The 21,571-nt window shown below is 37.2% G+C and overlaps 1 protein-coding gene across 1 annotated transcript; it reads right to left on the reverse strand.

Annotated features, from left to right (window-relative positions):
* Nucleotides 1-6,210: 6,210 nt before the first annotated feature.
* LOC131604621 (SCF E3 ubiquitin ligase complex F-box protein grrA-like) lies at nucleotides 6,211-8,471 on the reverse strand. The gene is made up of 2 exons (XM_058877051.1): nucleotides 8,371-8,471; nucleotides 6,211-8,262 (listed from the first exon to the last, which is right to left on the reverse strand). Exons 1-2 carry the CDS (start codon nucleotides 8,469-8,471, stop codon nucleotides 7,056-7,058), a joined length of 1,308 nt encoding a protein of 435 aa, XP_058733034.1. The 3' UTR covers nucleotides 6,211-7,055.
* Between the last annotated feature and the right edge of the window lie 13,100 nt (nucleotides 8,472-21,571).

A 21,571-nucleotide genomic window follows, 5' to 3' on the forward strand; every position in this document is an offset into this window, starting at 1 on the left:
CCCACACAGTTGACTTTTCCTGACAAAGTGAATTTTTTGGGCTTTTTGTGTAGAAACAAGATCTTCTCCTCAAATGAATGATGTAAATGGATTATATTGAGGTAGTAGAGATTCTTGAATCATGTCTTGAGTTTTGGATCCATGCCCTGATTAAAAGTCAACTATCTTGGTGAATTAGGTCAAAAACCCTAATTGTCGACCAGAGGACAATGATGAGTGTAGACTTAGAATTGAGGTGTAATGTCCAGTGGATCTTGTCATAAGAGTTATTTGAAGATGATTAATGTCTTTGAATGGTCTCTTGGGGCTTTTTAGGGTTTCCCAAAGGTGATCCCTGATTTTAGTCCTTGATAGGCTCCAAACCCTAGTCTGTTGATCTGAGTAATCATGTACTTAGATGACTGGGTGTCTTAATCAATCATAGGTGTAATAATGAGGCTTTTGAGTCTTATGATTGTATTAGAGGCTAATCCCTCTATTGATTGATCCTTTGCCTGAGTTTTCTTGTCTTTGAACACCCTCGATTGAATGCCAGACTGCCCTGGGTACTTACTTTGACTTGATGAAAATCCTGAAGATATGTCATCTCAGGGGGGTCAAAAATTAGGGTATGACACCGAGTAAGGCTTTCAGCATCGAAGATTTGCATGGAATAATAATCTGTCCACCATTGATGAAAATTTATGGTAGAGTAAAAAGCAGGTTCGAAAGAGACGGGAGACAAAGTAGTGATCCCAACATATTTGGAGATTTTTGACTCATATTCGTCTTCTGTCAGATGTGAAGTATGTAGACACATGTGATTCCTTTTTTCGTACAAGCATTTTGGTTTGAGTTGAACCAACCCAAATTGTCTCGAAACCAGATTTGGTTGATAACAAAGAAGACAACAGTGACTTTTTGGAGATCGAAGTCGGTGATATAACAACTTTGGGGTGAGGAAAGCTTCCCAGATAGCCATGGATTCGGCTTGTTGGTCGGAAGAAGTTGCTGGAAATTCTCGAGTAAACCATTCGGGACCCACTTTCCGTTGCACGAATGGAGCCATCGAGGGACTGAATTGATAACGTTTAGCGAACATCATTATGTACATCAAGAAGGTTTCACGAAGTTTTCCAGTTTCTTCTTTTGGGGTTAGGTAAGCTAGTCTGGTTCCTTCCACTGTTCGATTCTTTATAGCTGCACTTTCCTCATCCACAACACTTTTGTATGGGAGGTGAGCCTCAAAAGTGGCATTAAGCCATAGTTGCAACAACCAGAAAGGACCAGCAAAAAGAAGAGATCATGTTTTGTAGTTCTTAACAAGGTCTGTTGCTTCATCGAGATTCTCGTAGAGAAATCCTAGAATTAACTGGCTTAGGTTTAACTTTTTCCCAGCATTTAGCTGGTTAGCCATGCAAAGATATCTCTTTTCTACTTGTATGGACCTAGAACAAAAGACGCATCTCGAAAGCCAAAGTGCTAAGAATGCAATATGTTCTTCATCCGAGACTTCTGCGTTCGTTTCATCATGATATTGTTGAATGAAAGCAGTATAAGTGACTGTTGCTTCATTAAAATTGATGGTGTCAGTATCCATGAAATTGGGGTCGAAGGTTTCTCCAGTTGGTCAAAGCCATGTGATAGTAGCTACGTCGAAGAGGGTAGGGGTGACCATTCCGCATGGAAGGTGGAAAGTATTGTGAGAAGCATCCCAGAAATAAACTGACGCTACTTACATGGTTTGGTTATATTCTAAGCCTGTTTTGGATAACTGGATCAGGTCATAAATCCTTAGTTGTTTCCAGAAAGAAGCCTTTTGTTTTTCCATTTTCGTTAGCCAAGCGTAGTACAATTCAGGATCTTTTGCTAAAGGGATTGACCTAAAGACTTTCACAAAATTGGTTATATAGTTTAACCTAATTTTCTCTAAGACCAAAGAAGTTTCAGTTGAGGTTTCTTTTGTGTTATCAGGATCAGCTGAGATTGGATGACCTTCTTCATCTATCTTATTCTTGCTAACTAAAGGTCTAGTTTTATAATAAGCAGGGAAAATTTTACTCAAAGAGGGTTTGTTTCCTCCTGGTAAAGAACCCATGAAAGCATGAGTTTTTTCAGAAAGTTCAAAAGGGATGATTACCTGAGAAGCATAGATGGCGCGCGCCTCTGCATCATTTGGGTCTGGAATGTGTTCTTGATTCTTTATCTGTGTAGGATTTTGAAGCTTTTGAATGGGTTGAAGAGCATTTGAAGAAGACGCCATGAGTAAATTTGATTTAGGAAATAGGTTAAACTAAGCCAAAGAGGATTTTTCTTGTCTATGTTGAAGGCAAGGAAGTTAGGAGTGGAAGTTATGCGAGGGTAGAAGTTCAAGTATTTAAAGGTTTAACGGAAACCCTTTCAAATCTTTTGGGTAAAATTCAAAAGACACGCGGCAGGCGTTGATTTAATCCAACGGCGGTCGAATAATTATTAGCCTTACTCCTAGTATATAGGAGTAATGATCATGAAGTAATGCCAGAACGTGGGAATGTAAGTTTTGAGAAGACATCTTTGAAAATGACAAGACGTTTTGAAAGTGGAGTCATAAATGATTATGACGTTAGTCAGTTGTCTTGGAACTCTAAGAAGTGAGTAAAACGAAATCTCATCATGACAAGAAATGCCTATTTCTCTTGTTTTCGAAACAGGCATTTATTCGGGGCAATTTGTTGGCTGAAGATTTCGTTTAGAAAGAATGTTCTTTGAAGAGTTAGAATTCGAAGGAAGATGGTTACCGATGACCATTTCTGAGATTAAAAATGGCTATTGATGGCCATGTTTCGAGAATGATTGTTTAAGTTGGAATGAAGATAGTCAGAATTGGAGCTAATTCGAAGAGGGTTATCTTTGAGACTTAAACGTTTTGCGAAATACGTAAGGTACTGAGGCTAAACGTGTTTTCGTTGCATTCTCGGTTCTGATCACGCTGCCACGCGTCGAAAGAGGATTCAGGCGGGAGGATTTGAATTTCGAAGTAGTTTGTGTAACTGCACAAGGACATATGGCATCCCAGGGATTCTTGTGGGCAACGTGGCATCATATTAGTGTAGGACCGTTAGGGTCGAAATTAGTATAAATAAGGGTCTTAATGTTAGGATTCCGTGTGTTCATTTTGTACAAATCACTCACAAATCACTCAAGTATCAAGTGTTTAGAGAACGAGTTCGCTGAGAAATGTATGTATGACACCAACACCATTTTAAATACATTTGTATCTTTCCTTATTCAAGTATCTTCCCAATTCATTTTTCTTTGTTTAACTTTAAATTTCGAAGAACTTTACATTTCTGCACTTTACATTCTTGCACGTTATATTTCTGCACTTTACATTTCTGCACTTTACATTCCTGCAATTTACATGCTTTTGTTTACGTTTCTTTTGTCGAAAGACATATTAACATATGTAACAAGTGTTGTTTTTAAGTGAATGTTCATTCGATCACATCACAAACAAGTTTTCTTGAAGTCAGAACAAACGAACATGAATCAAATCATATCGAGAGGCAATTGTTTGACTATGTCCTAGGATCAATCTAGTCGATCCTGCGAGTAACCAAAGTATATTTTATAGTTTGGAGGACTAGCGGTTGTTTACCGGAAATCACCGTAAATAGTCTGTTACATGTCTATTTTTTGTTTGCGATGCTTGTTCGCCTGTTCTTATCTGTGATGCCTGTTCACATGCCATGTTTGCTAGGATCTTTGTGATGCTCCTTGTTTGCATGCTCCCTTAGGGTACTCGGTTCCGTTTCTCTAGGAGACGCGAATCGAGGTAGAAACAGAAACTTTTGAGTCGAACTACGATGCTCTGATTTCTCTATTGCACGTTGGAGGTACGTAGGCACAGGGTACGAACGCCCTATCAAGCAGACTTTTCTCTTTTTCTTTATTTTGTTCGGACTTTTCTATTTTCTTATTTTGTTCGACCTTTTCCTTTACTTTGTTTTCCGTTTATTTGCATGTTTCCTGTTATCTTGTATATTCTTCCATTTCATGTTCCCTTATCACATTGCATGATATACACACACACACCCTTAGATTAGAAAACTAGCAAGAATGGATCCTAGGGAGTACCACAGACGTGAGGGGTGTTAATACCTTCCTCTCACGTAACATACACCCTTACCCGTTCTCTGAGACCTGTGCTATTATTTGGTTTTCTTCGATATTTTCCATTCCTGCGCGTAAGATAAATATATGTTCGATGACGACTTCATTGTATTTGTTTCGATGAGTTTTCCAGTTGCTTCAACATTGTGTGTGCTAGTATACTAAGATTCTGGTTTGGTTATGATGCAGGTATGTTCCGAATTAACCTAACGCAATTGAAAAAACTATCAGGGACATTTTTAGATATTCATCTCCCAATACTTAAATAAATAAGGTGCCTCTCAATTCCTTTTTTTCTACACAACACAAAAAAATTAGAGAATGAGTTCATATCCCACCTTGCTTTTTTGAATTTCAAGGGCGAGAAGCCGCCACTTCCATTTAGTGTCACCGAGGAAACATCCTTTGCATATCTGATATCCAAATTGAATACTCTCATGCGCTTTCCAGAAAATCGCAGAATTGTCAAGCTCGAGTATCGGTGACCCTCGTTTGACAGCAATGGGAAGATACATTTCACCAAGTTTGAATTGAAGACAAATGAAGATTTAAAGGTTATGTGGAGTGTTTTTCCCCATTATGAATCAAATGGTCTGATTGAAGTGGATGCAGAGATTCAAAGATCTGTCGAGGATATAATCATTATGTTGCAACGTCCCAGTTATAATATGTAATATCGAATTTATTTTAAGGACTATCTATGTAATGTTGAGTGTTTTAATTTAATGTCAAGTTAGTGTTGGTGTTTGTTTCGTTTTCAATTCAATCTTACTGTCATATTTTTGGTTTTTGGTTGATTTATAATATCAGGTAATTTCGAAGATACATCTCCGAAATATACCTTCGTAGATGCATATCCGAACTAACTTTATGTTACAAAATGGTACGTTCGAAAATGTATCTTCAAATTTTGAAAGACATTTAAAACTTTTCGCCAGAGGCCTGGAATCCCAAAAGAAATTGCATACAGCATTTTTATAAAGAATAAAGGGTTAAATATGTTTTTGGTCCCTATAAATATCTCAATTTTGACTTTTAGTCCCTATAAAAGATATATTGACTTTTAGTTCCTATAAAATTACTTTTGCATTCACTTTGGGTCCATCTACAGGGACTAAAACTGAGTGCAAAAGTAATTTTATAGGGACTAAAAGTCAATTTTTTTTTTATAGGGACTAAAAACTATTTTGAATAATTTTATAGGCACTAAAAACATATTTAACCCAAAAATAAATGACCACATTGCATCAAGTGAGTCTTATAATGAATCGGTGGTACACTTTTGGTGACATGAAATTGGAATGATATAAACATCTATTAGGCAGGACTCATGTTGTTAATCTGATGTGTTTTCAATAAATGAGGTTGTTTTATTTATTTATTTTAGATGAGCAGTATTTTCAAGATCTCACACACTTAATTCATTGGTGGCAGTAGAAAATATTAACTATTCAGATGACCAATGCTATGTTCATTTTTTATATGAATAAATTTGAGCAAAAACTACATATGCATGCTTATCCAAAACAATTATATGTTGATTTGATTTGTTTATCTATAATGAACCATCATTGCTTCAAACATTCCACTTTTTTCACTTACATTGCCAATAATTTCATACTCCGACTTTATCAAAAATAGAAACTAAAAGTATTTGATTGTTTGATCTGTTTCATTTTAAGAAACAATATGTGCAGCAGAATTCTAATCAAACAGTATAGAGTTGTCCTGCTTGTTTCGACAATGGCGAGTAAGCATACCAAACCACATTTCAATGAAATAATATATTTTAACTCTATTAATGAATGTTTCAGAATGCAGAACAAGATATTTGAATTCCTGCCCCGGGTTATAGGAGTCATAAACCTCAACTCAGTTCTTAGTACAGATTATGAAAATCTCCAAAATGAGTTAAACAAACTAGATTTCGACCAGTCCGCGCCATAATATGAACAAGATTGCACCAACTTCAATCAGCAGCATTTTTTAACTTCACCACTGGAAAGCAATGTATGACAACAACAATAGCATAAATGAGATACCTCAATAATCAATAATGAATTCCAAAAACAAGTAAGAACCTTAAGACAGTTATTTAGAGCTGCCCATGAACTTTTAGAATGTGGTAAGATATTCACAAATTGATTAACCTTGACTAGTTATGTATTCAAACGGTGTTGACAAATATCAACTTTTTTGGTTATAGAAGTATCATAAGTGCAATGACCGTAAAGGTTTGAGCAAAATATTTAACTAGACCAACACTAAAGTAATGACTCAATTCAAATAGGAAATGAAAAAGCCATAGGCATGTACCCTTCAACATTGACTACTGCATACACAGCAAAAAGAAGTTAATTAAACTTCATATTTGTATGCATTTTGAAAAATCAAGCATGACATATTAAGACAGATAGGTTCTAAAAACATTGAAATTTCACCACAGTAACATATTGTTAGGACTACCCACCAACCATAATTGAGTTGGAACTATTAGCTCTACGTTCAAATAGAAAATAGAGACGTTGAGTTTTTGCAACATGACACCCTTTATTTGGATCTAACCTAACATGATAGAAAAAGAGAAATTATAAAAGATTTAGAACCTCATACTAACAAACCCATTTGATTCAAGCAATAATCATCCAAATTTTTGCTTCAATAAGAAAAAACCTATTGAGTACAACACAAGAATCTTATCCAAGTAATATATAAATCAAAACAAAGCAATAAAAAACTATACAATTCAAAACTGCATATAACATCCAACTGCTTGCATTACACAATAAATTGAACAATTAACATGACCAAACAGATGAGCATATACACAATTTTTTTTTGAAGTTATTCCACAAAAGTAAATCTGAAAGCGAAAAACACCTTACATTCGAGAGCTCAAACTTTAACAGCAGTGTTACATAATACTAGCAAAGAAGGCATCCATGAGTCAAGAGTTCCCTCTCTCCGTCGTTGAACCGATAACACGGTGGAACAACTATTTTTCTTAATGATGGCCTTGATAATATCATTGAGGAAATAATCTTAGGACGCACTTTATAGCATTCTCTCAAATTAATCTCTCTTAGTCGTGTGCAGTTTTCCACCACATGCCTCACTCCCGTATTTGAGACATTAATACAATTTGTAAGTAACATATGCAAAAGCCCGGGACAACTCTTTGAGATCACACGGAGTTCTGCGTTATTAACTCCTGTGTGTGACAAGTTCAACACCTCCAATTTAGGAGCCTCAAAGCTCATTCCAAGCAGATTCACCTTTGAACAATGGGCTAGGTTCAAATGCCTAATTTTAACACATCTCCTTAAAACTTCACAAATTCCTTGAGATATCTGATTGCAATGACTTAAATCAAGTAGTTGTAAACTGGGGAAAATGGAAGCAAAGAGTACGATGCTTTCATCACTTAACCATGCATTGCCAGCCAAACATAGAGACTTCAATTGAGGACTTACGATCATTAAAGAAATAGAATTATCCACACTCTCTTCCCGCATATATGAATCATCCAATTGAGGGTATTCCATTCTGATAGAGCTAAGTGAAGGATAGTTTCTAAGGAGTACAAACAAATTTGAGCAATTGTCTGTTTTATTAGTAAAGTGTAAAGACCTGAATTTCGGTCTCTCCCGAATAGCAGATAGGATTCCGTGGATGGTTAGGTTAAAACAGTCAAATATGATGGCCTCTTCGAGAAACTTACAGTTGCAGAACAAATGGAAAAGCAATTGATCGTTCATGTAAGGATGAGTAGAGAGATTAACCTTGCGGAGTTTGGAAAGTTTGAAAGAGAGAGTCTTTATCGCATCAATGAAGCTAGTCTGATGAAAGAACATTTCAATTCTGCCGAGTTCAAGTTCTTCGAGGAAAGGAAAGCAATCGGCAATTAGTAACAAGTCAGTGGTCTTGATAGAATCCATATTGGAACAATTGAGAGATGTCAGAGTTGTAATATTTTGGGAGAAAGCTCGCCATCCATCGGCCGGAATGAAGACCTGGCTGGAGAGATTGAGAGAAGTTAGTTTCAATGAGAAACGGGAGATTTGGTGGAGAAACGCGTTGCAATCAGCACGGAAGCTAGGGTTGAGGTTGAGATGTGTGATGTTGGGGAATCATTGAAATAGGAGAGGGATGAAAGGGAGTGTTGTGTTGTGGATAGCGATGGAGGATCGGAGACGGTTGGTGATGGAGAGGAACTGCTTGGAAACTAGGGAGAGAGACTTGAAGTAGTGGTTGTGTTTATCGTCTTCGTCGTCGTTGAGGAATTTCAAGATGCATTCCCAACACTCTTCAGGTAAATGTAGATCTGCTGCTCCCGCCATTATGGTTTCTGGCTACTCGACTACTTTGGTGGTGGTCACGCCATTAAATGAAGATATGCTGCTGCCGCCATTATGTTTTCCGGCTACTTCGCTACTTCAATGGTGGTCACACCATTTGTGACGATGGCAGATTTTAGGGGTTAGGTTGGAAAGATTGAAATGCCAAATTTTGGTGTAAGGTGTTTTTAATGGAATAATAAGAGAAACCATCAAATAAAGATTTTGGGAACTTTTACCCAAATAACCGAAATATTCAACTTTAATAAGCCATGTTTTCTCTGTACTAGTCACTCGGATTAATAAATTTATGATTTTTTTACGGAGGTTAAAGATGTTATCTAACTTTTTTGCTAAATAAGAGTGTGATTTTGACACTTAACATGGTTATCATAGATTAATAGTGTAAAATAAAAACAGGATGAGAGAGAGAGTGGAGAGAGAACGTGAGAGAAAACAGGAACGGGAGCCTGGTTGGATCTATGTCAGTCACAAAAGGAAGAAAGATAACAAGCGGGTAAACGTCATGAACGACAAAGTAGAGGATGTCACAACTTTTTACTTCACCAATATTCCAGAGGACATAACAAAGTCAGAGATTGAAAGGAAATTTTCAAGTATAGGGGAAGTAGCAGATCTTTATATTCCATTAAAAAGAAATAAGGAAGGGAAGCTGTTTGGCTTTGTACGGTTCGTCGGAAAGAAAGAAGAAAGGAGGATAGAAGAGCTGCTCAGGGAGGTATGGTTTGGAACGTACAAAGTTTGGGCAAATATATCAAGGTTCAATCGGGGTTTAAGCCATGTAGTAAGGAGGAGTAGAAGTAGCAGGGGGAGTGATAAAGTAGAGGGCTACGGGGCGAGGAAAAAGACCAACTACAGAGAATTCTGTCCAACAACAAATGTGCAGTATTTCGGAAAGCTTCGAACGAAGAACACCACTTACGCACAGGCGGTGATGAATGATAACAGAGCTGGCGCTAATCAACATACGAGGAGCAATGGTAAAGTAGAGGAGTGGAAGGGTCTGAGATACACTGCAGATGAAGAGGATATCAAGTGGGCAAGTAGAGGGTATGTGGGAAAAGTACATAACATTGATGAAGTATCCATGCTCCAACAAAAAATTATGGACGTAGGGATTTACTCTTTAGAGGTTATACCAATGGGTGAACTTAAAGTCTTCATAAAAGTGCAAGAGGAAGAAGACTTTGAATCATTGGTGAAGGAAGCTGGTGAATTTTTCCAACATTGGTTTGTCAGCCTAGACAAGTGGTATCCAGAGGCCGTGATGAATGGGAGAATGACATGGGTCAGATTATACGGTGTCCCAGTGCACGCATGGAATCAGAAGTTCTTTGAAAGAGTTTTTCTAAGTAGAGGGAGGCTGATATCAGTAGACAGTCCAACAGAGAAGAAGAAGAGGTTGGATGTAGCCAGGTGTTTGGTGAGAACAACATCCATGGAAAATATTAATCAAGTAGTCCAAGTGCTGATCAACGATCATGTCTTCAATATCAAAATGGAGGAAGAAGCTTTCATGTGTCCAATTGAAATTCAAACCCAAGGAAAGCTCACATCAGTCAGCGATGAAGAAGAAGAAGATAAGGAGATGGACGACGGTTCATCTTGCATGAGAGACATAGAAGTCGAAGAGGCTAATGATCTGGTTGAATTGGAAAACAATTTCGAGGCAATATTGAATAATTACGGCGCGTCGGCGGAAGGCTATAATCAATACGTCTCCAACCTAAATGAAAAGGACTGTAACGTGAACCAAGAAGAGAATATCGAAAAAAGGCAGTTGGTGGGCCCAATGGAAAAGGACTTGATTCAGTCATTAATTGGGGAGATAAATGGAAATCCCATTCAGGAAGAAGGCGAGAAGCTTCAGGAGAGGTATGTCACTACATTTGGGCCCCAATCACAATTATTGGCCCAAATGGAACTAGCCCGGGAGGAGAATCAACTGGACCAAATATATGCGATCCAGGATATGGAAGCGCAACAAAAAGACCCCGACGGAAGTACAATGCATATAAAAGACACAATAGTAAGAGAGAATTCTAGAACGGACGATATTCTAGGCAGAAGTCAACAAGGCCCAACAACTCAAATCTCGAGAGAAAACCAAGAGCACTCAGGTCCAAATTTGGTATCTCTCATAGGAAGCCACAACAAAAACCATCAGAAGGATAAAGCAGACAGGAATGAGGCAGAGGAAGTAGTAATCGAAGCTGGTGAGGTTCAAAGCAAAGCTTGGCGGGTGGGGATTGACGAGGATAAATGCATGGAGGCAACAAATACAGTTGGAATTGAAAGGCGCGTGTTTGAAGGAGATACGGGGGCTGCAATAACTCAAGATCCAGGCTTCAAAGAAAGGAGAAAAAGAAGAAGTTTAATTTTAAGAGAGAAGAGGAAATCAAGGAGAAAGAAGATAGGAACTAAACATTGTGGCAAAAACAAGGTACACGATCATTTTTCTCAATCTAATCTTCTGGCGGGGAACGAATTAAAGGCATGGGTATGTGCTCATGGAGATTCAAAGGTTATAGCACAAGGAATATGGGATTTTGGTAAGGAGATTGGGGTTCAGAATAATGGGGATGAAGGTGAAGTAGTGAAAAAATTATCTATTAATGAAGTAAGAGACAAAAAAATTTCGAAAAAGGCTAGAGGGAGAAGGTTAGGGTAGTAGAGGGGAGCTTGAACAGGAGTCCTTTTATGAAGATATGAAGATCATTAGTTACAATATTAGAGGTTTAGGAGGGGCGGCAAAGAAGAAAGAAGTTTCTCAGATTATTCGGAAAAATAGACCAGATTTAATTTGCATTCAAGAGACTAAAATGGCTGAGGTAGAAGGAAGGACGTGCGATAGTATGTGGGGGGGTGAAAACTGTGGTTTCACTTTTAAGGCTTCAGAAGGTAGATCAGGGGGTTTGCTGCTATTATGGGATACAAAAGTGTTCAAGAAATTAGATGAAATTCGAGGCGAGTTTTTTATAGGAGTGGAAGGGCACTGGGGGATGGAGGAGATTCAAGTCATAATTGTGAATGTCTATGCTCCGTGCGATGCCGGTGGTAAGAGGAGGTTGTGGAAAAATTTAAGTGACATAGTAAAAGCAAACCCCGAGGCAAGGTGGTGTGTGACGGGAGACTTTAACGCGATTCGAACAGACTCGGAAAGGAAGGGGATAGGAGTTTTTCTTAGAAGAGAAGAAATGGCGGATTTCGAGGAATTTCTTTCAGATTCCTTTTTAGTAGATTTACCATTAAGAGGAAGGCGTTTCACTTGGTCTAATCTGGAGGGGTCATCTATGAGCCGAATCGATAGATTTCTTTTATCTGAAAGTTGGTTGCAACAATGGCCGAATAGTTCCCAATGGTGTTTAGATAAAGGGCTATCCGACCACTGTCCCATCATGTTACACGATAATTCGGTGAATTGGGGTCCGAAACCGTTCAGGATGTACAAATGTTGGAGGGAATTAGAAGGGTACCATAAGTTTGTGGAGGAAACTTGGAAATCATTGGAAGTTCAAGGGTGGGGTGGCTTTGTCCTAAAAGAGAAACTCAAATTGATTAAAGGGCATATCAAAGAGTGGAGCAAGAAACACACGGAAAATCTGGATGAAAGAATCGATGAAGAGAAAAAGAAGGTGAATGAAATGGAACTAAAAGGTGAAAACTCAGATTTGTCCCCTGAAGAAGTTCGGTCAAAAAAAAAGGCCTCGTCCCGGCTATTCGCCTTATCCAGAATGAAGAATAGTATGCTTTGGCAAAAATCTCGTATGAGATGGTTAAGAGAGGGTGACGCCAATTCGAGATTCTTCCATCGGTGTGTGTCAAATAGAAGGAAATTTAATGAGATAACTTGCATTGAATCAGTCAATGGTAAATTGACAGGAGTGCAGGAGATTAAGCAGGAGATTTATGAACACTTTTCTGAGGGGTTCAGAGGTTGTAGAGAAAATAGACCAATTTTAAAGGAATTTGACTTCAAACAGATTGGAGAGGAGGATAATGCATTCTTAGTTGCTGAGTTTTCGGATGAAGAAATAAGGAAATCAGTCTGGGACTGTGATAGCTCGAAAAGTCCCGGACCGGACGGAATAAACTTTGAATTTATCAAAGAGTTTTGGGATGTGCTTAAGGGAGATTTCATTAGATTCGTCTCAGAATTTCATACAAACGGAAGATTGGTTAAGGGATCCAATAGTTCCTTTATCACCTTGATTCCTAAAGTGGAGAATCCAGTGATGTTGAAAGAGTTTCGGCCGATATCATTAATCGGGTGCATGTACAAGGTGTTAGCTAAGCTTCTTGCAAACAGGCTGAAGAAAGTAGTGCACAAGGTAATTTCAAAATCACAATTTGCATTTTTGGAGGGGCGTCAAATTGGAGATGGTATCCTTATAGCAAATGAGTTGGTAGACGATGCCAAGAGGAGGAAACGAGAGGCTGTCTTGTTCAAAGTAGACTTCGAAAAGGCATATGATTCAGTGGACTGGACATTCCTTGATTATATGATGGAGAGGACTGGTTTCAGTACAAAGTGGAGAAAATGGATCAACGAATGTCTAAGAACTTCAGCTATTTCAGTGCTAGTGAACGGAAGCCCTACCAAAGAGTTTTATATGGGGAGAGGATTGAGGCAAGGGGATCCGTTATCTCCGTTCTTATTTCTGCTAACAGCTGAGGGATTTAATTTAATGATGGATAAGAGCGTGCAAAGGAATCTTTTTGAGGAGTACGAGTTCGGTAATGGTGAGGTGAAAGTGTCTCATATCCAATATGCAGACGACACTATCATAGTGGGTAAGAGAAGCTGGACTAATGTTTGGGCAATTAAGGCAATCCTTCATTTGTTCGAACTAGTGTCGGGACTGAAAGTAAACTTCCATAAGAGTTCTCTAATCGGTGTGAATATTCATCAAGAATGGCTGGAGGAGGCGGCGTTGGTATTAAATTGTAAGGTGGGAGGAGTTCCGTTCAAGTATCTTGGGATTAGTGTTGGAGGAAATCATCGTAGGGAGGGAGTTTGGCAACCGGTGATACAAACAGTGAGACGCAGATTGTCTTTTTGGAACAATTCTCATCTTTCAATTGGAGGTCGTATTATCCTCTTAAAGTCGGTCTTGTTTGCGTTACCTGTCTACTATCTTTCTTTCTTCAAGGCTCCGTCTGGTATAATTTCAAAACTGGAATCTTTATTTAAGAATTTTCTGTGGGGCGGGGGAGTAGAGAAAAGGAAAGTGAGTTGGGTTCAGTGGGATAGGGTCTGTAGGGAGAAGGAGAAAGGAGGTTTGGGAATAAAAAACTTGAAAGCGTTTAATTTAGCCTTAGTAGGTAAGTGGAAGTGGAGGCTTCTAATAGAAAAGGACACATTATGGGCTAGAGTGTTAGAGTGTAAGTATGGGCAGAGAGGATCTATAGGAGAAAAGAATGATAAATTCAAATCATTATGGTGGAGGGATCTATTATCCCTGGATAAGGAGGAAGGCGGATTTGGAGGTGGATGGTTCGAAAGTAATTTAATTAGAGAAGTTGGCGACGGAAAGGATACTCTAATGTGGGAGGACCCCTGGTTGGAAGGGGGCAGTTTAAAGAAGAAATATCCTGAACTGTATAGTAAGGCTAGTGATAAAAAAGCCAAAGTAGGAGAGTTGAATAGGTCAGAAAATGGAGGGGGTTTAGTCTGGAATGGAAGTTGGGAACATAACCTAGATGAGGAAGAAGTAAGGAAGGTGGAGGAGATTAAGGCAATGATTCAAAGGTTTACTCTGAAGGAGAGTGTCAAGGATAGGTGGAACTGGTTTAGGAACGGTTATACGGTCAAAGAAGCATATGTGGTGATCACGGAAAGGGCACATAATATTAGGACAGAAGATAGGGAGCTGGCGGCAGCATGGAACAACTTAGTTCCTCTCAAAGTTTCGGTTTTGGTGTGGAGGATGTGGCTTAATAGAATCCCCTCTAGAGATAATTTGGTTAAAAGAGGCATCTTGGTTGAATCTCATAATTCATGCCCTTTCGGCTGCGGTAGAGAGGAAAGTGTGGTTCACATTTTCTTCGAATGTCCGTTAGCTTTAGCAGCATGGAGCGAGGTCCTAAGATGGCTCAATTTCACGTTCGTCTCTCATAATTCTGCAATGCAGAATTTTATTCAGTTTGCAGGTCTTAGCAATGGAGGCAGAATCCTAAAGGAGAGATTTGCAGTCATCTGGTTCGCGTGCGTATGGATCATCTGGAAGAGGAGAAATGAGAAGATTTTTGGTAAGCCAGGCAGAGTACAAATCAACTGCATTGAAGAAATTCAGGTGTTATCTTGGAGATGGTTAAAGGCAAATATCAAGGGATTTAATTACGGATTAAACCAGTGGATGTCATATCCAAAAGAATGCATAGGGTGGAGATGCGAATAGTCGATTTCGGTCGTCGACGTCTGGTATAGGGGGTGGGCCTGATGTATAGCAAGACACATAGCAATTATAGCAAGAACTGAAACTCTGAAATGTTGAGAAAAAAGAAGTGGTAGTCTGTTTTGTATAAGGATATGGACTGGTGCTTCGCATGTACGTAGGAAGCATGAAGCCGTTACTCCTTGCATCAGAGAGGTTGGCGAAGAGCGAGATCATCAAGACTGCACCGCTTGTGGTTCCCGTCTGGTGTAAACGGATCTGCTATCGCTCAAATGTCGTGGAATTGGAGGGTTTTATTTTGTCTGTGTTAGCAAAGGAAGAAGCAATTGGACATAGAATAATTCGCGTAAATTAGGGTCGGAGCGGGAATGCTGTATTTTACTATTTTCTGCGCTGCGTATAGTTCGGTTATACGGATAGGCGGTGGTAATGGTGCTGCAACAGTATAATTTTGGGCTGGCTGTTAACATATATCTGCAGGATTTGGTGGTGTGAAGATTTGATATGCTGTTGTTGGTGTTCATTCTTGGTCTGGTGTTAGAACCTTTAAAGTGACAGAATTAGGTGCTATTGGAAGAACAGGGCTAGTTTTATCTTTTACTTAGCATTTGTGTATTATGTTCTGGTGTATGTATCAAACAATTCTATTATGCAGGCATTACTTATGCCTGGCTTCTAATAAAATTTATTGGCTTTTCAAAAAAAAAAAAAAAAAATAGTGTAAAATATTTTATATTGTCACTATATATATTTTTTTTCTTTTTTTTATCATTATTTTAAGTTTTTCTTTTTTTTTTATCATTATTTTAAGTTATGATATTTTCTTTTTAAATATATCTCGTTAAATGGAATACTGTATTGGAATGTTATAGAGAGGAGTTTATATATTGATTAAAAAAATGAATTGTTATAAAGGAAACGGAAATATAAAATCGGAAACGGAAATATAAATCAACACTAATAGAAAGATGTTTTATTCAAATATAATTGTAATGCAGTTGAAAAAAAGATAGCTTCATTGTTTCACATTCAATATTAAAAACATACCTAATGCTATTTTTGGCTATCTTTCCTGTGTTATAGTAACCTAGCACCGAAGAAAATATGCCCACAAAGCATAAAAGGCACCCATTAATTTCTACAACATTTTATAGTCTCAAAATTTTACTGTTGAATAATATTTTTTTTATCTATATGACAATATTTAATGTATGATACATTCGATTGAGGTAATCTCTATTTTATTTTCATCGTAGAGAACTCAATTATATATTTTTTCTATACAATTAAGCTAAGAAAAACGTAAAGGCACATATAGAAAATAGAAAAATTGAAATACTATAGAAAACAAATTATGTAATAGGTTAATTACATATTAATTTATATTAAATTTCATACTAGTAAATCATAACATAATTGATAAGGTGTCCAAGATTAACACAAAAAACAAAATGAAAAGTTTATGAATAATTTAGAGAATGATAAACATGATACCCAAACAAATATGCTAAAAGATAAAAAACAATCAATTATAGCAGGATCACATAGAAACTTTCCAACAACAAACATCATTTACTATTCAAATAAAGAAACGTGAATCTTTAGAACCGACACATTCTGAAAGTCAACACATCCCTACTGCGAAGCTTTTTTTTTCTTTTCCCGCAAATTCATACCAACCCTTCCTTCCAATGTACATTTCATTCTTTTATATATATATATATATATATAGGGAGCGTATCAAGTGAGAGCATTTTATAATGAGAGATGAGAGAAATGAATATCAACCATTGAATTCATCAAGAGAGAGAATGTTAATACATTAATGTGGCTATTAATTTCTCTCTCTTGATGAATTCAATGGTTGATATTCATTCCTCTCATCTCTCATTATAAAATGCTCTCACTTGATATGCTCCCTATATATATATATATATATATATATATATATATATATATATATATATATATATATATATATATATATATATATATTGTAGCTATAACATTGATCATCGTCTACATCAATCAATTTAACCTCCTTCGTCCTACGCCTGAGGCATTTTTTGCTTACACATTTGAGAAAGTGTTGCAATATATAAATAGTAACAATGCAGTCATGTATTAACAAATACAATAAAAATTCACAAAACAGATGATGTCAGTAAGAATGATACAGATTCTACCATCACATTGGTTGGAGTTGTTTTCGACTTTGTTACCGTACACTCCCAAAAACAAGTTATTCTTTCCTGTAATCCCACTTTCGTGGACGTTATTCACAATAGAACCAACTTCACCAATCTTATTTACATGATAACATATGTTTTTCTTTTTTTCCCCTGATTTCGTAAACGTTCCCTCATTCCTCGGATGAAATTTTCACACCTCCAGGAAAACCTAATCATCATCTCCTTAGCAGCTATGATATCATGATCAGATGGACTTTTCATGGTCTTTTTGGCAGCAACGACATCATTATCAAATGACCTCTTAATTGTCTCCTTCACAGCAACGCCATCATCATCATTAGATGAACAGAACAAAATATAAACCTTAAAAAACATTAACAATACATTTACACTGATATGTTGGAAAGAGAAAATAAAACTTAAAGACAACATATCCAAGGATTGTGCAATATACTTGGTTTCAACCAAGAATGCCGGAACCAGTTATGTCTCTCCAGATCTTGTAAATGTTCAAAGTTTTTTTGAATTTGTTATTGTCCATGAGTTGTAAAGTCAGGATGTGAATGGTTATTCAATGCTTAAGGCTGATGCACTCAAATTCTTTACCATGTTCCAGACCTCAAATATCAGAACATGTTGCATTGAATTTTTTTACCATATTTGGTTTGTTTCCTTGCTGTGAAATCAACTGTTGTTCATTCTTATGCTGCTAGTTGTATTGAGAAACTCTTATTAGTAATGAATGAGGGAGTACGAAGAGATTGTGCACACAGTTGTGCAAATTTTGTTTATGGTTTTCTTGAAAGTTCTACAAATAAGACTCCAGAATATTGGCTTATATGGCAGTTTGAAAGAGATACCACCTTAGCTGATCTATTGTAGAGTAGAGATTTCCTTACAATGTTGAAACATTGATTCTTGGTGAGGTACAAGATTTGCCTAAGGGATTGGAAAGAGAAAATATAATTATTCAAACAATCATAAGACAACTCTTGTTTGCATTAGATGGTCTTTACTCCACTGGTATTGTGCATAGGGATATGAAGCTACAGAACCTTCCACCAGTGACTCAAGATAAAGTTCCTGTTATGATTATTCAGTTTAAGCAATTGGATCTGGGAGTAATTTTAGAACCTTGAGGACAAGGTTCAAGTGAACCCGACGGCAATGATAGAGTAATGATTATGATTAATGAGAAGTAAAATTTATAGGGTTAAATAAGTTTTTGGTCCCTATAAATATTGCAGTTTCATTTTCAGTCCCTCCTGGGTTTTGGCAACGGTTTTAGCTGGTTTTGGCAACGGTGTTTTTGTAAAAACCGTTGCCTAAAGGCAGGGAGGGACTAAAAATGAAAACTGCAGTATTTATAGGGACCAAAAACTTATTTAACCCAAATTTATATTATTGTTATTTAATTTGTAATGCTTTTTAGAATGTTCTTAGGAACTTAAAATATTATTGAGGTGGATTTTAATTAGTTTTGGGCCTTTAGTTACTATCCACTACTACTACTACTACTACTACTACTACTACTACTACTATATGTACGCATTGAGAGATGGCAAAATTATCAATGAAATCAAAGTTATCTTTTTATCTTTATTTTCTTAGTTTGTTTTTTAATGTCTTTCTCTTTTATTGTTGAAACCCTAATTTCATAGTTTTGATAGGAAACTTCCTATCATTACCCACTCAACAAAAGTGAAACTATGATTAGCCATTAAACTAGAAAAAAGTCAAGATAAGATTAGCTATTAAAAAAATAGTAGAGAAAAGTAGTTTCTAGTGTTTCGACGTGTTCTTTGGAAAATAATCTATATTGTGTTTGGTAACCATGGCTGTTACTCTTTCTATTTTCTATTATGTGTGAAGAAACAAATGTAATAGGACTTGTTTGGAGTTTATTTATAGTCTCTCATGTTTATTATTCATAATGTCAATGCAAATCCCTATTGAACTTGGAAATGAATTGGTGTCAGTGTTGAATGCAAACATTCTGAAGAACCCATATTATGCTTAACCCCTTTATTACCAATCATCTTCCCTACAAATTTTCTCCATAAATCCATTTGAAGAACTTAAGTTAAATTCAAATAAAACCCAAAAGAAATTGTGTTGCTAGTGCTACCACAACTACACTAAGAAGATGAAAAAAAGGATCTTCAATGTCATAAGCAACAACCTATTTGTTGGTGTTGTGAAAAGGATGTCTTGATGAACAAAGGATAAACTGTTTCTTTGTGATCAAGAAACACACAAGGGTTAGAAAAGATGATAAATACGAAGAACAACAAGGATTGATTATAACTGCTATTCTTTCCTTTCTCTTTAAACAAGATTACAAGTTACAAGAATAACAAATAACCCTCTCACCCTAAATTAGGATTTGCAGTATGCAATGATGAGAGACTAGTATGCTATTTATAATAGAACCTAACATATTAACTAATGAGCTTTTTCCACAAGGCCCATTACAAAAGCTAACTTAATAAACAAGCTAACTTAACAAATTAGGGTTTAAACACTAAAACCTAATTTAACATGCTAATAACCCCTAGCATCTTTGACACCTGCATGCTGGATCATCTTCGACTACAACATGCACATTTCGACACCAGCTACCCTTTGACTATACTAGAGTTCGATCCAATATCTCACAAATCTCCACCTTGTACCTAACTCTACAATATCAAGGGAACAAACTAGCTTTCTTCATGCAGCTTTATCAACTGCATACAGTGGAAAAACTTGCAACTTGGCAATGTCTTGGTGATCATATCAGTAGCATTATCCTCAGTCGAAACCTTCAGCACTTGGACTTCTCCATGCTCCATTAATTCTCTGACAAAATGGAGCCTCACATCAATGTGCTTAGTTCGCTCATGATAGGCTGAATTCTTCGACAGGTGTATTTCACTTTGACTATCACATTTAACACTGATACCTTCACCTTGAAGTTTGAGCTCCTTAGCAAAACCTTCAAGCCACAATGCTTCTTTCACAGCTTCAGTGAGAGAAATATATTCTGCTTCAGTGGTTGATAATGCAACAAGCTTCTGAAGAGTTGCTTTCCAACTAATGGTTGTGCCAAACATAGTGAAAACATATCCAGAAATAGATTTTCTAGAATCCATACAACCTGCATAATCAGAGTCGACATATCCTTCGATTAGTGCTTTACTATCTTCACCCAAGGCTCTACCATAAATTAGAACTATGTTAAGAGATTCATTTATATACCTTAAAATCCACTTCAATGCTTTCCAGTGAGCCTTTCCAGGATTCGCCATGTAACTGCTTACAAGACTTACTGCATATGCTATATCGGGTCTAGTACAGACCATAGCATACATCAAAGAACCAACTATATTAGCATATGAGATGCTATTCATATAGGCTCTTTCGACATCAGTATTGGGACACTGATCAATACTCAGCTTAAATTGAGGGTTTGTTGGAGTCATAATAGGCTTTGAATTCGACATACCAAACTTGTCGAGAATCTTCCGTAGGTATGCCTCTTGAGATAAGCATAATTTCGACTGCTTTCCATCTCTGCGAATTTCAATTCCAAGATCCTTCATATCGAACTCCTTATTGAGTTCAGCCTTCATCCTCTTTACATCTTCGACATTGTTGCTTGCTATGAGAATATCATCCACATAAAGCAAAAAAATAACAAATGAATTACCAGGTCGAAATCGGAAGTAAACACAATGGTCGAACTGGCTTCTAATGAAACTTATGTGTGCCATGAATTTGTCAAATCTCCGATTCCACTATTATGGAGACTGTTTCAATCCATATAGAGATCTCTTTAGCTTGCACATATAATCTTCCTTCCTATTTTTGACATACCCTTCAGGATGCCTCATCAGTATCGTTTCATCTAGATCACCATACAAGAACGCAATCTTCACATCCATCTGTTCCAGTTCAAGATCAAACTGTGCCACCATGGCAAGCAACATTTGAATGGACCGATGCTTCACAACAGGAGAAAACACATCATTGAAGTCGACACCTTCTTTCTGAGTGAAACCCCTTGCGACCAACCTTGCCTTGTATCTTTTTGACGCAACTCCTTCAATTCCTTCCTTAACTTTGAAAATCCATTTATAATTGACTAACCTTGCCTCAGCAGGTTTCTTAACCAGTTCCCAAGTATGATTATCATGAAGAGATTTCATCTCATCATTCATGGCCTTCAGCCATTCAGTCTTATTTCGACTCCTCATAACTTCCTTATAGTCTCCAGGTTCTTCGTCTAGAACCTCACTTGCAGAGATCAAGGCATAAGCTATAAGATCTGCATACCCAAGTCTCTGAGGTGGCTTGATGACTCTTCTCGACCTATCACTTGCCAGCAGGTAGTCATCGACAATTTCCTCAACTTCTTCAACATCTTCTGCTTCTTCTTCGACTCCATTTAAAATATGCAATTCAACATCAACTTGCTCCACCTCGACAGGAATCTCTACCTGTTCCAGCT

Source organism: Vicia villosa, linkage group LG5, assembly GCF_029867415.1.
Source record: "Vicia villosa cultivar HV-30 ecotype Madison, WI linkage group LG5, Vvil1.0, whole genome shotgun sequence".
Taxonomy (NCBI): Eukaryota; Viridiplantae; Streptophyta; class Magnoliopsida; order Fabales; family Fabaceae; genus Vicia; species Vicia villosa.

What these genes read in the sequence shown, in the direction of transcription:
- LOC131604621 (XM_058877051.1), bottom strand. Translation starts at nt 8,471, where the DNA reads ATGGCGGGAGCAGCAGATCTACATTTACCTGAAGAGTGTTGGGAATGC. An exon ending in AAACACAACCACTACTTCAA is followed by an intron (nt 8,263 to 8,370) that starts GTCTCTCTCCCT and finishes CCTATTTCAATG; the next exon opens with ATTCCCCAACATCACACATC.